Source organism: Molothrus ater, chromosome 22, assembly GCF_012460135.2.
Source record: "Molothrus ater isolate BHLD 08-10-18 breed brown headed cowbird chromosome 22, BPBGC_Mater_1.1, whole genome shotgun sequence".
NCBI classification, from domain to species: domain Eukaryota; kingdom Metazoa; phylum Chordata; class Aves; order Passeriformes; family Icteridae; genus Molothrus; species Molothrus ater.
In genome coordinates this window covers 6,630,839-6,650,205 of record NC_050499.2, presented here as the reverse complement: position 1 = coordinate 6,650,205, position 19,367 = coordinate 6,630,839, and the positions used below count along the sequence as shown (strand labels likewise).

The 19,367-nt window shown below is 50.5% G+C and overlaps 1 protein-coding gene across 2 annotated transcripts in view; it reads right to left on the bottom strand.

Annotated features, from left to right (window-relative positions):
- Positions 1–14,299, bottom strand: part of LOC118700392 (dixin) — a 30,952-nt gene extending 16,653 nt beyond the window's left edge. The window contains exons 1-3 of one of the 2 annotated variants that reach the window (XM_036404847.2): positions 14,207–14,299; positions 1,729–1,858; positions 306–431 (exon numbers count right to left, since the gene is read on the bottom strand). In XM_036404847.2, coding sequence (XP_036260740.1) covers positions 306–431; positions 1,729–1,858; positions 14,207–14,263 — 313 coding nt within the window. In that variant the 5' untranslated portion in view covers positions 14,264–14,299. Of the gene's footprint in view, positions 1–305; positions 432–1,728; positions 1,859–11,253; positions 11,510–14,206 lie in introns of those variants that run through there. The other variant, XM_036404845.2, reaches the window with a different exon arrangement.
- Between the last annotated feature and the right edge of the window lie 5,068 nt (positions 14,300–19,367).

Genomic DNA, 19,367 nt, shown 5'->3' with positions numbered 1-19,367 from the left:
TCCATGTCTCCTTTCACTCTAGCAGGTTTATGTGTCCTTTTGGTGAAAGATTCCAAGCCTGTATTTTTCATTACACCACTGCCTGGCCTTCTCAGTGCTCAGTAGCAAGAAAAAAAGTTTTGTTTTTTTTTTTTCTCTGCATTCCCTATCTTTTAACCCAAAAACTTCACTAAACCAGAGGGGGCAAAAACCCCCAACTGCCCCACAAACTGACACATGAATTTACTCATAAATGACCTGTTTGATAGAAAACAAAGCCAAAACCGGGATTTCAGCAGCTGAAATCCCCTCCCAGGGCCACACACCTTTAGCTGACGTCTGGTGCATGCGGATCTTTCTGGATGCCACGAACTGCAAGACTCTGTCCACATTTTCCCTCATCTCCTGCTGGCTGCTGGGGTTGGGCTCGATGCCACTCAGCTTCTCACCAGCTGAAGGGAGAGAAAAAAGCTTTATCAGAGGAGGGCTGAAGCTCTGGGCATTATCAGAGGAGAGCTGGAGCTCTGGGCACTGCCAGAGGCACTGCTGGCACTGCTCTGGTCTCGTGGCTGGGTCCTGCATGGGGCTCCTGGTGCTGCTCAACAGGAACCAGCACAGGAGTGACTGGAACTGCTCAGCAAGAACCAGCACCAGGATTGACTGGTCCAGTTTAACAGGAACCAGCACCAGGAGTGGCTGGTCCAGTTTAACAGGAACCAGCACCAGGAGTAACTGTCCAGCTTAACACCAGCACTAGGATTGATTGGAGCTGCTTAACAGGAACCAGCACCAGGATTGACTGGTCCAGTTTAACAGGAACCAGCACCAGGAGTGACTGGAGCTGTTTAACAGGAACCAGCACCAGGATTGACTGGTCCAGTTTAACAGGAACCAGCACCAGGATTGACTGGAGCTGTTTAACAGGAACCAGCACCAGGATTGACTGGCCCAGTTTAACAGGAACCAGCACCAGGATTGACTGGAGCTGTTTAACAGGAACCAGCACCAGGAGTGACGGGCCCAGTTTAACAGGAACCAGCACCAGGATTGACTGGAGCTGTTTAACAGGAACCAACACCAGGATTGACTGGAGCTGTTTAACAGGAACCAGCACCAGGAGTGACTGGTCCAGCTTAGCAAGAACCAGCACCAGGAGTGACTGGAGCTGTTTAACAGGAACCAGCAGCAGGAGTGGCTGGGTTTGGGGCTGTGTTGGGATGATGGCAGGATTTGGGGGCTGGATTCTGGCAGGATTTGTGGCCCCCTGAGGCACCCACGCTGGAGCTGCCTCTTCCCAAAGGACTGAGCTCCATGGAAAGGGCTGGTCTGGTGCCAAAGCGGGACAGCCCCACCAGGGAGGAGTTTGGAGAGCTGTCCCCCACTGGGGCAGGGGCTGAGTGGGAGCAGGAAGGAGCAGTGAGCACAATGAACTCACTGCAGCCCCATTCCCTGTCCCCCTGCCCAATGCCATCAGCAAACAGGTCACTCTTCCCAAAAACCACCCCCAACTCCATGCCAGCCCTGTGGAGCTCCCAGTGCCCCTGCCAGCCTTCCCCATCTGCTCCAACGGCCTCTGAACCATAAGGGCTGTAATGGAATTGCATTTGTGATCTGATTTGTGATTGTTTTCCTTCCCAGCCAGCTCTGCCACCCCCAGCAGCATCTGCCCGACAGATGCCAGAGCCAGGGCAGCCCTGCAGGCCAGAGCCAGAGCTGAGGGGATAAACAGGGCCAGATGGCAGCACTGACCTACAATCTCGATGAGCAGGGCAAGGGTGACCCCATCCCGCAGGTCCTGCCTCAGGTCCTGCACTGGCCTCACCCCTGGCTTCTTCTTCAGCTGGGAATTCACCCAGGCCACATAGGCCTGCAGCTGTTGCTGAAACAGAAACCAGAACGTTTGCATTGCAGGGATTTCGCTTTTCTCTGTGATTTTCACAGATCTCAGTCCCTGCCCTGGGGAGCACAGAGCAGAGGTGTCACCCCAGAGCCTGCCTGCCTGGGGCAGCTCAGCCTGGGAGGAGGGAGCAGGACAGGAGTCCTGAGCGGGCACAGCTGACCCCAGAGCTCTGCATGGCATCTGTGAGATAAATGGGGTTCATTTCTCACCATCTGCATTGGAGCTGACCCCAGAGCTTTGCATTCCACCTGCACTGGAGCCACACCAGTGCTGTCATCCCCTCACTTTGGGAGTTTGCTCACCCCCAGAGCAGGAACCCAGCGTGCAGGAGCAGGCAACCCTGAGTTATTTAACAATTGCCTGCTCATTTAACAACCCCAGGACAAGCAGGGGAGGATTCCTGGAGAGACAAGAGCCTCCCTCTGTAACACTCCCAGTGTGGCTCCTTTGGAACTCTTGTACAGCCCCTCCACATCCTGGGAGCTGCCTCAGCACTTCCAGTGGCCCAGTTTCTATTCCTGCATACAGGGAAGCTGCCTTGGGGCATGGGAGCCAGGAAGGGGCCTGGCCAGCAGCTCAGGAGAGATGCTGTGGGTGGGAGAGAGCAGGGGAACTCAAACTCAGACCAGGAAAACTCAAACTCAGACCAGGAAAACTCAAACTCAGGTTCCCCATCACCCTGAGGACCCTGTGATCTGGCACAAATGACCCCAAGGCCATGAGCAGATCCCGGTGCCCTTTCCCTTTGCAGCCCCTCTGTAACCCTTGCAGGGCTGCTGCAGAGGCTGCAGTGGGACATGGAGGGTAAACAAACTGATCCATTGATGGGATTAGCTCCCTTTTCACTAAGCTCCCCATGATTGTGCCCATGCAGCAGGTTTTAAGCCCCCATTCCATATGATCTCAGCAGTGCTGATGCTTTTTGAGCCCATCAAAGTCACAGTCTGGTCACAGCCTGGCTCTGAATTATCCTGACAGAGGAAATCCAGCTTGGATCACCCGTGGCTGGCTCAGGAAGGTGCCTGGAGCTGTGGGAGGCAGCTCTGCTCACTCAGCACAGCCTGGGGGGCTCAAAGGGGCTGCCCTGGGGGCTCTGGCACAAAAGGGAGCAGAGATGTCAGATCTGATCCATCTTTGCTGGAGCAGACCTGGCCTGCCCTGGGGAGGGGCTCTGCAGCTTCTCCTGCTGCAGTGGCAGCAATGCCCAGCAATGCCCAGCAATGCCCAGCAATGCCCCTCTTCCCCCAGTGCTGGGGGAGATCAAACAGGAAAGCCTTAGCAATGTGATTGTCTGGCAAAAGATTTGGAGAATATGGAAACTATAAGCGAGATTGAAATGAAAGCAAGCTTTGAGATCCCTCAGTTACTGAACAACTGGAAAACAATGGTGTGGCTGCTGAAGGTGATCCCCTTTTGATGGAACAACACCCTCTGCTTGCAGACAGGCCCAAGGGGCAGAGCAGACCCTGCAGCTTGGCAGAAGGGGCCCAAAGAGGAGATTTTAGGGTTTAAAATGTAACACAGGATGGTGATGTAATGATTCTTATAGGCTGCATGGAAATGCTGTAGGATTTGTGTCTTGGACTAGATTGGTTAGTGAGAATTAGAATATTCAGCACAGAAGAAGATTTATGGTGCTGTAATGGGAACCCCGCTCTCTCTTTACCTTTTTATGCTCTTACCTTTTTTACTCTCTCACCCTCTCATCCTCTCCCCCTCTCTTCTCTCAGCCCTGCTCTCAGCTGTGCCTGGCAGCTCCCAGCAGGGCCCTGCACCCAGGCCCTTTGCAATAAACCCCAAGTTCCCAGCCCTGGCTGCAGAGATCTCTCGTCTCCGTCCATCCCCACCGTCCTACCCTCGACACTCCTACACCCCACAAGTCTTTATTTTGTATTTTTCTAATCATTTTAGGGACTGGCACTGATTCCCCAAGGACACAGCCCCTCCCAGGCTGCAGAAAATCTGCAGTTTTTGGAGGAGTCTCTGTGGCTCTTCTACTTCTGTCTCATTTAGAGGAAAATCCCTTTCACCAAGCAGTTTGTTTTCTGTTCCTCCTCTCAGAACATTCCTCGTGCATTCACACAAAAAAAGAATTTTTGGCAAGATTTTAGTCTCTATCTCTTAAAAGCAGGAGGAGGTTGCCACTGTTATTATTAGTAAAAAAATTTAAAAAGCCATCGCTAAATCCCAGAGCAGTTACATTTTAAACAATGAGCATTAAAAGGAGGCTTCTGAGGCAATGGAATTGGGATGGCACCAGGACAGAGTCATTTCACTCCCATGGCTGCTGTAATCCTGCAGACTTACACCTCGTTTACAGACTCACTTGGTTGGTTTTGGGTTTTTTCCATTGAACATCAGATTTTCCTGCAGACGTTCAGACACTTGGACTGAAGAGCGTTTCCTAAGTTTGTACCCAAAATCCTGGCAGACTGAGGGACTTCAGCAAGAGCCCTGGGTTGCTGCAGAACTCAGAAATCCAGAGGGAGCTGTCAGTGCTGGCAGCTGAGGGGAGCATGTGACTGAACCTCCCAAGGAAATTTATCAGAAATAAAAGTTAAGTGACCTAAAAACGGCCAAGTGCTGTGAAATGCACGAAGGGATGAAGGGACAAAGCCCCCGAGCTGCTCAGCAGAAACCCCAAGGGCAACTTTTGAAGCTGGAGAGTCCAAAATGCTTCACTTCTCCATAGGCAGGGGAATAACAAAGGCCACTGTGGGCTGCACCTTCAGCCCCTCACCTTCAGCACAGCCATGAGCCCTCAGTGCTCACACTTCCACCTCTAAATCCACAGATTCAGGCTTCCAAAAAAAAAGTGAAATATTTTTTGTTTCATCCCCCCAGGATTCTGTTTGTTTCAAGCCCCAAGGCAGCTGCTTAAACACAGCCCTAAATATCATTTAAACTCTTATATTATTTCAAACCACAGCGTGGTTCGCTGCTTGGGTGGGCACCATTCCTGCCGCCCCCCTGGGAAATCCTCCAGGAATTCAACTTCCAGCACAGGCAGGACAAAGATTTGCTGGGACGGGTCCTGCCCTGGGAGCAGCAGCTCTGCCCACCCCACCAAAACCCTCCTGAGCCTGCTCTGCCCACAGAAATGCCCCAGACCCACCCCAGTGGGGATCCACCCCCGTTTGGGGCTGCAGGCATCCCAGCACCCACTCTCACACGGCTCTCAGCTCCCTTCAGCCGGCAAAATTCCGAAACAGAAAAAGGTCTGGGAACAGCCATGGCGCCCCTCGTGCTTCCCCTGCGCTTTGGTTTGAGCCCAGCCTTGGAATGTTCCGGGCTCAGGCTGCTCAGCTCCTCACCAACACTTCTTCCAAACCCAGAACTTTTCAGAGGAAAAGCAGCCTGGTGTGGGGTGTGCTCTACAGAACACACATTATTCAGGATTATGGTGGAGCTAAGCTTAATCCTGTTTACATTAACACAGCTTTGTGTTCCAAAAAAAGCCCCTTTTACCTGTACTTGCCATGGGGAAGAGCAGCAGCTGTGCCTGAAGGGAGCTGGAGCTTTTTTGGTGCTTTTGTCTTACTCTGGAACACCTTGCAGGGCAGGAGAAGGTTTTTAAAGCAAGGTCTTGGGGGCTACAGGACATCCCAGCAGAGTTCCATGGGTAAATTCCAGGTTGGGATATATGAGGTTAATTTTTACCTCTCTGAGATTAAAATATTGCACTTTTTGGTGTTGGACAAATGGACAAAATCATTTTTCTAGCAAGGAGGGCCTGCCCTGCTCACTGCCATCTTCCAGTAGATCCTGTGACCCTGTTTCCTTCTAGAAACAGATCCCTTCTCTACATTAATTTGATGAGCTTGAATCCATCCTTACCACTGGATTTAGAGAACCATCCTGCCAGGATGAGATTTTGGGGGCTCTTTACGCTGATTGGGCTCTGTGCACTGAGCTGGAATCCATCATTTCTGTTTGATTTAGGGGATCATCCTGCTAGGATGAGATTTTTGAGGCTCTTTACACTGATTTCCCTTTGTGCACTGCTTTGATCAGCTGGAATCCATCATTAGTGTTTGATTGAGGGAATTAACCTGCCAGGATGAGATTTTTGGGGCTCTTTATGATTTCCTTTTGTGCACTGCTTTGATCAGCTGGAATCCATCATTAGTGTTTGAATGAAAGAACCATCCTACTAGGATGAGATTTTTGGGGCTCAATCATCCTGCTAGAATGAGATTTTTGAGGCTCTTTACACTGATTTCCCTTTGTGCACTGCTTTGATGAGCTGGAACCCATCATTCCTGTTTGATTTAGAGGATCATCCTGCTAGGATGAGGTTTTTGGGGCTCTTCACACCAATTCCCCTTTGTGGCACAGTTGTGGCCACTGCCCAAGCCCCAGGTCAGCGAGAAGAGCCCAGGATGAAAAGAATTCCCTGTTCCTCCCCTCAGAGCCCTGAGCCAAAGGTCTGCAGCAGCCCAATTGCATCAGGCTGAGGCCCTGGATGATTTCTAAGCTTTCTGACATTACCTTAATTAGATGGGGACTGTAATTTTCCACCCAGCCTTCCTCCAGTTTGCTGATTAATTTTTTGTTGTTGTTCAAGGAGGCCTTTGTGGAAGCAGAAAGGACAAACTCCCAAGCAAAGAAAATTATTCCCTCTGCTCTCAAAGGCAGCAAAAGATTTTTTGTTTCCCTCTCAAAATTGATGTTTGAACGTGATTCGGGGTTTTCAATGTATTCAGATGCATCCAACAGTGAAAACCACCCAGTTATGACCACAGTGAGGCCAGAATGACCAACAGCACCCACAGGAGTTCTCCTTCATAAAACCTGTAATAATTTAAAGCAGGTGTTGGTTTCCAGAGTGCCCAGCCCTCCAGCAGGACATGGAATTCCTGACTGCAGAGTTTTCCACCTTTTCCTCAGTTCTTTCTTTACCCATTAACAGGAGGAGCTTAAGTGTAAGCAGCAAGAACAAATTCCACCCAAACTCCCTAAATTATTTCTGCCCCTTTGATTTTCACTTCTTGTAAAGCCAAAAGCTGCCATGGCCCATCCCAGAGTCACCCAGCTTGCAGTGCAGGATGGAGTCATTCCCACCTGTGCCTAAATCCTGGCATTTCATTAATTTTGAGCTGTGAAAGGGCTTAATAATGCAAATGTAAGATCCTGAGGGAGCAGCACCTCTCACATGATGCTCAGCAGGTACCTGAGGCCCTTTTCCCACCCAGGCAGAGCTTCTGTGCCAGCTACAGGCAAAAAATAAAGGAAAAAAAAAAGGCAAGGAGCTGAGCTCTGAGTGCAAAGAGGACCTTGGAGCACATGATTCACCCCGAGCTGTCAGTTCCAAGCAGAGCCCAAGGTCTGCCCAAGCACTGACACCTCCCCTGGTGCTCTGGGGAGGAAAAGGAGCCTTGCTCCTCCTTCAGCAGCATCCCCATCCCCATCCCCATCCCCAGGCAGCTCTGAGAGGAGCCTCAGCTCCTCAGGACTCCAAAATCTGCAGGCAGGGAGGGACACCCAGAGAGCCCCCCTGGCCCAGGGCGAGAGCCCTAAAGGCACATTTAGGACGCAGAATTTTGGATTCCCCCTGCCACGACTCCCATGTGTGTGCCACCCCCCTTTTTTCCTCTTTCCACCCAAAAAGCAGCTGCAATAATCTTCCTGTTCCTGGAAAAAATGGTGTGAAAAGCAGAAGTCTGGGAGTGCTCCTGTGCAAATTGCTCTGCAGAGACACCCTGCCAAGGAACAGCCTGGCTTAGCCACCAAGGCAGGGATTGATCCCAACTGCTCCACCCTAATCCTATAGAGCAGCAAAATCTTGCTGAGGAGTCCCACTGCTGGCCAGGCACCAGGGTTTGGGGCAAAACTGAAAACAGAGCAAGGCAAGGTCTGCTGGAGCACATCTGGGGGTAAATGCAGCTGTGGGGAGCCCCAGCTGTGTTTTCTGTGGTGCTGGGGCCCTGGAGGGGTTTCAGGGCAGCCCAGGCAGGTCTGACACCCTGCAAAGGCTCCAGGGCTGCCTCAGCCCCAGCGGCCGCCCCGAGGCTTTAGCAGGGTGGGGAAGGTGGGAAATGCTGCCAGGCTCACCCCAAAGCAGAGCTGGGGTGATGAAGCAGCACCTCTGGAGCTTGGGGTGTCCTGGGAGCTTTCGGTGCCCCTGAGGGAGCCCTGGGGCTGAGCAGGATGAGGGAGCCAGAAGTCAAACCAGCTCTCCATGGTGAATCCTATTAATCCTATAAATAGCCCTGGGGCAGGAGAGGGTGAGTGCCAGCTCCTGGTGCTGACATCACCCAGCTGAGACCTTTTGGTGACAGCTCAGGACTTGCCCCGAGGGCAGCAGAGCCAGAAAATGACCCCAAATAGAGAAATGAACCCAAATCACACCCAGGGCGAGGAGTCACAGCTCAGGACCTTGCCCCAAGGGCAGCAGAGCCAGAAAATGACCCCAAATAGAGAAATGAACCCAAATCACATCCAGGGCATTGCCCAGGGTGAGGAGTCACAGCTCAGGACCTTGCCCCGAGGGGAACAGAGCCAGGGCCAGGTCACACCCCAGAAAATGACCCCAAATGGAGAAATGAACCCAAATCACCCCCAGGGCATTGCCAGGGTGAGGAGTGACAGCTCACAGGCAGGATGGCACCTCCACCCAGCCAGGGTGAAGGAGAAGGAGTGGGAAATGCAGGAATCACCCACTGGGCTGAGAACCAGGGGCAAACCCCGTGGAACAGCTGGCGAGGGGCAGAACAGCCCTGCAGCACCTCTGCAGCCCAGAAATGGGGGAGATTTCCCCCTGCCTGCATTTAACCCTGCCCTGCTTGCCCAGCAACCTCTGCAAGCCTCCCTGGCCTCTCTGGAATGGATTGTTTGTTCAGCATAATCTCGGGGAGGGGGGGGGAAGAAAATAGTTATTTTGGATGACTCAGTGCACACAGGCAGCCACATCACGAAGTTTGCCACAGGAAATAAAAAATAAAATAAAAAAGAGAAGGTGAGTTGTTGTTCAGATGCAGCTCGGAGCTCACTTGTGACACATTTCTCTGTGCCCCATCTGTTCTCAAGAGCTGACAGAAGTGTCAGCACATAAATAAACTGCATTTCCCCGAGGAAAGGGAGCAGGCTGGGGCCACATGGACAGAGGCAGAGCAGATGAGCCCCCTCTCTGTGGTTCCCTTTCATTATAAACTCCTGCTTTTAGCAGCCACACATCCCCAGGGCCCCATCCAGCTGTGGGATTGGGTTATTTATCTGCCCGGGAGCCAGAGAACTCCCCACAAACAGCAGGGAAACACCTTCAAGGCAGGGCAGGCCGTTAATGAGCGGCTTTAATGCCCACGGGGGGGACTTTGCCGCATCTCAACATCAAACAAAACCATCCTGCCCTCAGATGTCTGCAGGTGACAGCGTCCACCAGGGCTCTGGCTCTGAAAGGGAAGGGGGGAAAGGGAAATAAAGGGGCCAGAAGTGACAATTCAGCAATTTCGGGGCGCCTGGAGCAGGACGGGGTTCCTCGCATGGCGGAGAAAGCAGCAGCGCAGAAGGACAATGCTGCTGCCTGCTCCAGCACTAATTAGGGATAATTGGGCTGCTGGGGTGCCCTCGGTCACAGGGGACGGAGAGGGAGGGGGGAGAGGAGGCAAAGGGACAAAGGAACCTCCCCGAGGCTCTCGGCTGTGCTGGGTTCGGTCAGCACCAGGCACGGGGACTCAATTCCGCGTTAATTTTAATGTAAATAGCGCCGGGCATGGGGACTCAATTCCACGTTAATTTCTGTGTAAATAAACACCCAAACAGGCAAACAGAGACGGGGCAGGACTCAGAGCTGGTGATCGCAGCAAGAACGGAGTGAGAGCTCCTCGCCCATTTCCAGAGCCTTGGCAAACCCCAGGTCCTCCCCTCGCTAAACCCATTTCAGTTTTACTTTTGTTGGAGCGTGTGAGGAGGCAGAGATCCCGATAATCTGGGGTTTTTTTCTGGTGGCACAGGGAAGTTTCTTCCACAGCTGAGGGTAAAACCAGCCAGGACCAGGCACTGAGCATCGCTGGGGTTCGCTCCAATCACTGATGCCGTTATTAATAAATAAGTTACTAATTGTGCTGCCCCGAGCACAGGAAGTACGAGCTCGATCTAAACCCAGACCTTGGCTGGCTAAAAATGAGCCTGACACTGTGAGGAGGAGGAGGAGGAGGAGGAGGGGATGGAGCGATTCCAGCCCCAGGAGCCCGGGCAGGCTCAGGTTTCACCCCCAGTTTGGTTTTCCCGGATTCGAGAAGCCCAGCAGGGATGTGCAGGGTTCGTTTTTCATTTTCTGTGCATAACAGGCACAGCACGGCTGAGGAGTCACCCAACACTAAACTGAATTCAGTTCTTTAAGAAAGAATAAAAACCACCCAAAAGTGAAAGAGAAAATAGCAGCAGCTCTGGGGTTCCAGCAAATCCCCCCCGGTTTTTCTCCCTTTTCAGCTCACAGACAGCAGATCGTGCTCCAGCACGGGCTGCCCAGGCATTATAAATATCCATAAATACCCCACAAAACTCATTTTTTGCGCCCCCCAAAGAGGGAGGTCCCACTGCTGTCCCCTCACAGCCGCGGGATCCCCATCTCTGCAGTTTCTTGTGCATGTCCTTATTTTATTATTCATTACTCTCCTAGCAGAATAGGCGAATAAAAACACTTTAAAAATTACATTTTCCCCACCAAGTTGCATTTCAGTCCCCTGAGGATTCAATTTACAGAAAAAGACGGGGGGGAAAAACCCCAAAGCAGCTCTTTGGCTGCCTCTCCCAAGCAATGTGAGTCCATCAATCAGATTTACATCCCTCAGCAGAGGAGTCGATTTTACACAACAAACGCTGCCCCACAGTTTGTGTTATTTACCGGGACCTCACAGTTTGTACAATTCACCGGGACCCCACAGTTTGTGTTATTTACCAGGACCCCAAAGTTTGTGTTATTCCCCAGGACCCCACAATTTGTATTATTTACCAGGACCCCACAGTTTGTGTTATTCACTGCAACCCCATAGTTTGTATTATTTACCAGGACCCCATAGTTTGTATTATTTTCCGGGACACCACAGTTTGTACAATTTACCAGAACCCCACAGTTTGTGTTATTCCCCGGGACCCCACAATTTGTATTATTTACCAGGACCCCACAGTTTGTACAATTTACCAGGACCCCACAGTTTGTGTTACTCCCCGGGACCCCACGGTTTGTGTTATTCCCCGGGACGGCAGCAGAGCAGCGAGAAGAGCTCAAACCCCGCCTGCAAAACCGGCCACAAACTCCCCACCAACTCCTGCTCCCCGCTGATGAACCTCGCTGTTTTCTCCCCTTTCTGCCGCACGATTCCGCACTAACCCGCTCTGCCCTCCTGCCAGGGGAGCTGGGGACGTGGCTTTACCTCGGTGAATCCCTCCTGCAGGATGTCCAGCAGATTGCCCCTGGCCAGGCAGGCGAGCATCGTCCCGGGGGGCTCAGGGGCTGCGGGGCCGCCTCTCCCTCCTCTCCCTCCTCTTCCTCCCGAGCACAAAGGCCGGGAGCTGGTGGGGCAGGGCTCTCATGGTCCCATCTGTGCAGCCCGGGCAGAGCGGAGCCGCTTTGGGCATGCTCGGAGGGAGGAGGGAGCGGAGATGTCACTCGGTTGTCACGGCAACGCCGCGGCTTTACGAGATGCAGGCGCGGGGAAAAAACATCTGAAACCCATTTCCAGCCGAAAGCAGGGAAAAAAAAAAACCCTCACGAAACTATCCCCAAAGCAGCTGTGGAAATGAGAATTTTTCAAACGCGCCATACACAGGGAGCTCTGCGTGGAGCGGGGGGAGAGAGGAGGAGGAGGAGGAGGAGGAGGAGGAGGAGGAAGGGGAAGGGGAAGAGGAAGGGAGGGAGGTGATGTCTTGCACGGGGAGCAAAGCACTGAGAGAAGATCGTTCTGCAGCCACAGGAAGCTGCAAGGCAGGCCACGACAGCTGGGAGGTTCGGAAGTTTGAACATTGCATTTTTCGATGAAAAACAAAAATATAAAAAAACACCAAACCAAAACCAAACCAAAACAAACAAACAAACAAAAAAAACTCCAAAAAACCCCAAACAAACAAACAAAAAAAGAAAAAAAACTGAAACAAAAAACCAACAACAACAAGAAGACCAAAAAACCCCAAAAAACAACAACAAAAAACCCCCAAAACAACAACAACAAGACCAAAAAAAACTAAAAAGCAACAACAAAAAAACCCAAAAAATCCAACCAAAAAAACCCCAAAAACACAACAACAACAAAACCAAAAAACACCCCAAAAAACAAAAACAAGCAAAAAAAAAAAAAAAAAAACAAAAAAAAACAAAAAACCCCAACACGAGAGAAATCGTTCAAACAATAAACACAACCCCCAGCTCGTTCTGTACACCAATAAAGGCTCCCATGGCAGAAATGAGCATCGAGTGTCCCCAAGCTGCCTCTCGAAGTCGGTGTCACCTTTCAGGAAGTGCCCAGGGGAAGGAAAAAATGGAAAATGGAAGCGGAAAGGGTGAAAACCCCTCGGGCAGGGGCTCTGCCAGCCCTGACCCTGCTGCCCTCGGCTTCCAAAATGTCCTGCCCGGCATTTCTCAGTGTGAAACGCGGTTAAAAACAAATTTTTTTTTTTTTTTCCCCTGCCTAAGTGTTGAAGCATCCCCAGGAAAAATCAATTTCCTGGCACAATTTCACAATTTTAGCCTGGCACAGCTGAAATACAGAAAGAAAAGCAACAGGTCAGTTCCCAACCCAAAAGGAGGCGGTTCCCTCTCCTCCCGTTCTGAATTATTCACGTTTGCTCTCCCTGCTTTTCATAATTCCCTGGTAGTGGAGATTTTGATGTTTTCATCGGTTCTAATGCCACATCTGTTAAGCAAAACAACAGATTACAGCGAGGCTTTGCACAAAGCCTCGTAAGCTGGAGCTGCCGGGGGCTTGGAGCCTTGATCCCGTTTACTTTTGAGCTTCAAAATGCCATTAAATAAATATTTAACCCATTTTTTAATGCAATTGAGTAGCTTATGCCTGTGCAATTCCAATAAAATTTGGTGGGAAAACGAAGTGGTTCCCCATGAGACAAAAAGCGACCTAATTTTGAAGGAAAAACCAACAAAACACACTCTGAGCTTCCAGTGTGGACTTTAAAATGCTTTTCTTGACTAATAATTTATTACATATATTTATATTTCTTGCATTACATGTATTTACCACCTGGATTTTACATGGTAAACACACGTTTATAGGGGATTTGTAATATAACAAGGAAGGATTTTGAGATTTTTTGGGTCGATCAAGAAGATCTGGGATGCAGGGGCTCCCTTTCATCCCATCTCCCTCCTGCAGAGCCCCCTCCTGCCCCAGCACCAGCCCAGCAAAGGCAAAAATGTTCCAAATGTTCTCCCTTTTCCCTGCCAGGCTCGGGTACAGCCCAGCTCAGAGGTTTTCTCATCAAAGCTTTGCTTCTGCAGGAGGTTTCTCGTTGCATTCTTACAGTTTCTTATCTCTGCCCGAATGCCAGGGAATAGAAACCAGGCTGGACATGCTGAGCCATTCTCCTGCCCATTGTGGGGACACAAATGGGGCTGGGGTGGGTGTGGGGGCTAAAAATAACTCTTAAAAATTAAATTCCACTTCTCCCTTTGTGTTTCACTCTGAAGTTTCCAGCTGCTGCTGGCAGGGGTTGTTTTGCTGTCAGTTTTACACAAGAGCTGCCTCTCAGTGCTGCTTCCGCAAGGAGCCTCCCACTAACAGGAAATTCAGAATTCTCCCTGAATTTTCCCAAGGGAATTCTCTGCCCGGTGACTCCAGCCCAGTCAGGGCAGTGATACCCAAAGGGTGCCCCAGCAGCTGCCCCTGGGGTGAGTGACCTCTGTGCCCAGCCCAGGTGGTGGCACTCGGGCTGGTGGCATTGCCATCTCCTGGCCGCTTCCAGCATGACCCCAGCCCTTGTCCTTGCACCCTTTCAGTCACTAAAATCGGGGCTGGGGGGATAAAAACAAAAGAGGAATTCCTAGGTCAGCAATAATTCCAGTCTCATACATCACTTTTCTCTCTCGGGTAGCAAAAATAATTTCCTGAGACCTGTGGGGCTGACTTGTTCATTACCCAGAGATGATCCAACGAGGATGATCCAACCCCATTCCTGGCTCAGGAATTCACCCGTGGGGTTTGTGGGGCCATGACTGCAGCAAGAACCCAAGGAGCTGCCTGAAGGCATGGCTGCACTTGTGTCACTGATCCAAACTCCTCCTGAAGCACCAAAAGGCACAGAAGGGGCACCAAAAGGGACAGAAATGACACCAAAAGGGACAGAAAGGGCACCAAATAGGCTCAGGGAACTCACAGAGGGTGCAGGAGGCTGTGGGGGGTGACAGGGCCCCGTGGCCATCAGAGTCCCCATGCTGGATGTCACCTCAGTGCCAGGGGAGGGTCCCAGCACTCCTGAGCCTGAGGGGAAAAGCAAATCCATCAGGGATTTGGGATGGGGTGGGATGGGATTGATGGGATGGATGGGATGGGGTCTGGAGCATGGGGGATACCCAGGAGCAGGGCTGGGATGGGCTGTGGGACACAGGAATGTGGGGAATAGGAACAGGAATAGGATCAGGAGCAGGGCAGTGCTGGGGGTGAGGAGATGCTGGGGATGGGGTGGCACGGGGAGAAATGGGAAGAGAGAGCGGGGCAGGGGTGGGATGGGATGCGGTGGGATGGGATGCGGTGGGAGGGGGTGGGGTGGGATGGGGTGGGATGGGGGTGGGATGCGGTGGGATGGGATGGGGTGGGATGGGGTGGGGTGGGATGGGGTGGGATACCCTGGGATGCGGTGCCGCGGGATGCGGTGGTCCCAGGACCCGCACTCCCGGCCCTACCTGCTCCCGGCGCGTCTCCGGTTGCCACGGGAACGGGGGCGGGATGGGGCGGGATGGCGCTGGCTCCGCCCCAGGATCGGGACGGAGGGGCCGGGATCGGGATCGGGATGGGATCGGATCGGGATGGGGATGGGGATGGGATCGGAGCCAGCTCAGGGGTGCCCCTGCCCAGCCCCGCACCGCCCCCCGGCAGCGGGACCCTGTGTGTCCCCCCAGCCCCGCAAAGCCTCGCCCAAAAAGCGGAATTCTCACTTCAAACTGAATGTTGCATCTTTAATGGCACAGCAGCACTCGTTTGGCACACACGGCAGCCGCGGGCAGTGCCGATTTTAATGTTCAGTGCAAAACCGATCCTTCAGGAAAATCTCTATTGCAGAACACGTGGCTTCCACAATTGCCCACGGAAAACCTGGGGAAAGTCACCGGAATGGGAGTGTGGAATTGTCTGTAGGATGAGCATGGAATTGACTCTAGGATGTGTCACTTTGATTTTTTAAGATTTTCTAAGCTTTCTGATGTTTACATTCTTGTAGTAAACTTTCTCACACACTTTCTGTAAATAACTCATTGTTTTGCATTCTTTTATTGAAGAAGAGAAATTGGATGGGCTGTTGGTTTGTGCAGTGTCATTGGAGAGGTGGCACTGTCACCCTCCAATCCACTGTCACTCTTGGAAATCTATAAATGTTATCTATAAATCTATAAACGTTGGAGTCAGAAATTAAAAATTCTCTTTTTACCTTGTGAGAGCTGCGTGTCCATGTTGTGCTGGTTTGTGTCCTGCAGGCTCAGGGGATCACAGCTGGAACAGCCCTGACCTCGGTGTCACCCCCAGGAAAACCTCTCTGCACAGGAAACATCCAGCAGGCACCCAGAGCCTGCCCAGGGTGTTTAGGAGCAGAGGAAAGGATGAAGAGGAGCAGCCCTGCACTGTTTCACTGTTTACATCATCTCCAAAAAGAAGCAGCTGAACTGTGATTCCCCTGAGGCAGCTCCCAAGGAATTTACCCAACATTCCAAGAAAATAAACCTCTTTTTTTTTTTCTTTCATTTTTTTTCTCTCCACCTACAGAGTTGGCTGCAAAAGCTCATTCTCACTGCACAGGAGGAAAAAAATCAACATTTTGTTGGGGAGAGCCCAGTCCTGCCAGAGAGCCCGGCCCACGGGGGCCAGGCTGGGAGCAGGAGTGGGACAGGAGGGAATAAAGTGGCTCTTGATGTGGTGGGGCTGGGGGTGATGCACAGGCAGCAGAAATGGAAAGGTCAAGTTTCCCAACAGCCCCAAGAGAGGGATCTTCCTTCTGGGGGAGCTAGAGGAGGAATAAGGAGGAGAATCTGAGCAGCAAACAGGGAGATGGTCCCTGGGAGCACGGGAGAACCTCCTTGGGCAGCAGCACATTCCCAAGCCATGGAGGAGGCCACATTCCCTTCTTGGAGGTGAAGGAGCAGAGATGGGGAAGGCTGTGGGAGAGATGAGGGGAAAGGAGGGAAAAAGCTGAGTTTAGATACAGCAGGAGCATTCCCTTTCTTTTTCTCCTTTCCTTTCCTTTTCCCTTTCCTTTTTCCTTTCCTTTCCTTTCTTTTTCCTTTCCTTTTTCCTTTCTTTTTCCTTTCCTCTTTCCTTTCCTCTTTCCTTTCCTTTCCTTTCCTTTCCTTTCCTTTCCTTTCCTTTCCTTTCCTTTCCTTTCCTTTCCTTTCCTTTCCTTTCCTTTCCTTTCCTCCCTCATTTTTTCTCCACCAGAGAACCCCAGTCCCAGCAAAGCTCAGTTTTGTTCATGGTGGAGGAAGATCTGCTTTGCTTTCACCCCACCAACACCCACTCCTTCAGCCCTGCAGGATCCTGCCTGCCCTGGGGAAGCTCCAGGAGCAGAACCAGCCCTTCCTGCCCTTGGTTCTGCCCATCAGGGGCTGGTGCTGCTGCCCAGGGTGCCCTGCCCATCCCTGCCCATCCATCCTTGATCCCCTGCCCATCCATCCCATCCCTGTCCATCCCTGCCCATCCGTCCCATCCCTGTCCACCCCTGCCCATCCGTCCCATCCCTGTCCACCCCTGCCCACCTCCCCGTGCTCAGGGTGCAGGGCAGGGTGCAGGGACACAAAGCCCCGATCCCATTGCCATGGAGATGCTCACTCAAGCCGAGTTCAAAGGAAATTGTTCCAGCTAAAGTGACGAGGCTGGCAGGAGAGGCTGGCTGGCAGCTGAAAGGGGCCAGCTCCTGGTGAAAGGAGGTGGGGTCAGAAAGGGGCCCTGTGCCAAAGAGCAGCTCCAGAGAGCCCTGGAGAGCTCCCTTGGAACAGAGCCTCCCCCAGCAGCACAGGAGGCCAGGCAGCATCCCCAGAACACCCCTGCAAGGCTGCAGAGAGGGCAGGACAGAGAGAAGGACAGAGAGAGGGCCTGGACAGAGAGAGGGGCAGGACAGAATGCAGGACAGAGAATGCAGGACAGGGAAAAGGGCAGGACAGAGCAGGGCAGGACAGAGAGAAAGGCAGGACAGACAGAAGAGCTGGACAGAGATGAGCAGGACAGAGCAGGGCAGGACAGAGAATGGAGGACAGAGCAGGGCAGGACAGAGCAGGACAGAGAGAAGGGTGGACAAAATGCAGGACAGAGCAGGGCAGGACAGAGAGAAGGACAGAGAGAGGGCTGGACAGAATGCAGGACAGAGAATGCAGGACAGAGAATGCAGGACAGGGAAAAGGGCAGGATAGAGGAGGGCTGGACAGAGAGAAAGGCAGGACAGACAGAAGAGCTGGACAGAGATGAGCAGGACAGAGCAGGGCAGGACAGAATGCAGGACAGACAGAAGGGCAGGACAGAGAGAAGCACAGGACAGAGCAGGGCAGGACAGAGAGAAGGACAGAGAAGAGATGGACAGGGAGAAGGGCGGGACAGAGAATGAAGGACAAAAAAGAGATTTGATAGGGTTTTTTTAGGGTCCTTTCCAGCATGACAGGCTGGGGGCAGCTCGAGGGGCACTGTGGGGGCTTGAGGGTGGCAGAGGCTGGGAGCTGAGGGAGGAGCAGGGAGAGGGCACAGTGGGTGACACACAGAGATGCTGAGGGCGGCAGGGGCAGCTGGAGGGTGACACCGAGAAGCTGGGGGCTGAGGAGCAAAGGAGAGGGAGTAAGGGTGACAGACAGGAGCTGAGGGGCAGCTGAGAGGGGGTTTGAGGGGCATAGGGGGGGCTTGAGGGCGACAGACAGAGCCTGAGGGCTGGGGGGCAAAAGGAAAAGGGCTGGCGTAGGTGTTTGGGGGTCTGTGGCCCGCAGTGGCCAGCTGCCATCACCTGGCACTGACGTGTTTGATGAAAATCCTTTCGCTGGGATTTTTCACCTGAGAAGCCTCAGAACAGAAATGGAACCAATAACGATCTGCTGGCTGAGGAGTGTGGGCTGGAGATGGTTTAGCAACAGGGGCATCTTGGATTGGTCTCCTGTGCAGTTTCTACTCGATGACCAATCATAGTCCAGCTGTGTCGGGGCTGTGATCAGTCCCAGGTTTTTATTATTCATTCCTTTCCAGCTTTCTGATGTCTCCTTGCTCTTTTAGTATAGTTCTAATATCTAAATTTCTATTAATATAATAGAGATCATAAAATAATAAATCAGCCTGCTGAAAGAGGGCGTCAAGATTCTCATCTCTTCCCTTGTCCTGTGGACCCTCAAACACCACCACAATCACCGGCTTGAGCTGGTCTGGGCAGCATCAAACACAATTATTTTTCTATTTTAAAGCTTTTTATTTTTAAGGTATTTTTATTTAATTTTTATTTTAAATTTAAAAAATAAATTAAAAATAAATGAAAAACAAAATAAAACCAGTAAAGTGCTGTAAAGTGAAGTGCGGTAAAAGTGCCATAAAAGCGCGACTGTTGCAAAAGCTGCCTAAAAAAAAAAAAAAGCTTTAAAAATAGAAAAATTAAAACAAAAATAAATTAAATATAAAATGAAAAGCTTTAAAAATAGGAAAAATTAAAAATAAAAATTAAATTAAAAAATAAAATTAAAAAAATAAAAATAATAAAAAAGGAAATGAAAAAAATAAAAAAAATAAAAGCTGTAAAATGCTGTAAAGTACTGTAAAAGTTCCATAAAGGGTAGTGCTGTAAAGCACGACTGTTCATAAAAGGGTTTAATAAAAAAAAAAAAAAAGAAATTAAAAGAATAAAAAGCTTTAAAAATAGAAAATTTTAAAATAAAAATGAAATTAAAAAATTAAAATAAAAAGCTTAAAAATAGGAAAAATTAAAAATAAAAATTAAAAAAAATTTAAAAAAAATTAAAATTTAAACTAAATGAAAAAGAAAATAAAAGCCGTAAAAAGCTGTAAAGTACTGTAAAAGTTCCATAAAGGGTAGTGCTGTAAAGCGTGACTGTCGTAAAAGGTGCCGTAAAAAAAAAAAAAAGAAATTAAAAGAATAAAAAGCTTTAAAAATAGAAAAATTTAAAACAAAATGAAATTAAAAAATAAAATAAAAAGCTTTAAAAATAGGAAAAATTAAAAATAAAATTAAAAAAATGTAAAAAATAAAATTAATTAAAAATAAATGAAAAAGAAAATAAAAGCCGTAAAATGCTGTAAAGTACTGTAAAAGTTCCATAAAGGGTAGTGCTGTAAAGCGTGACTGTTGTAAA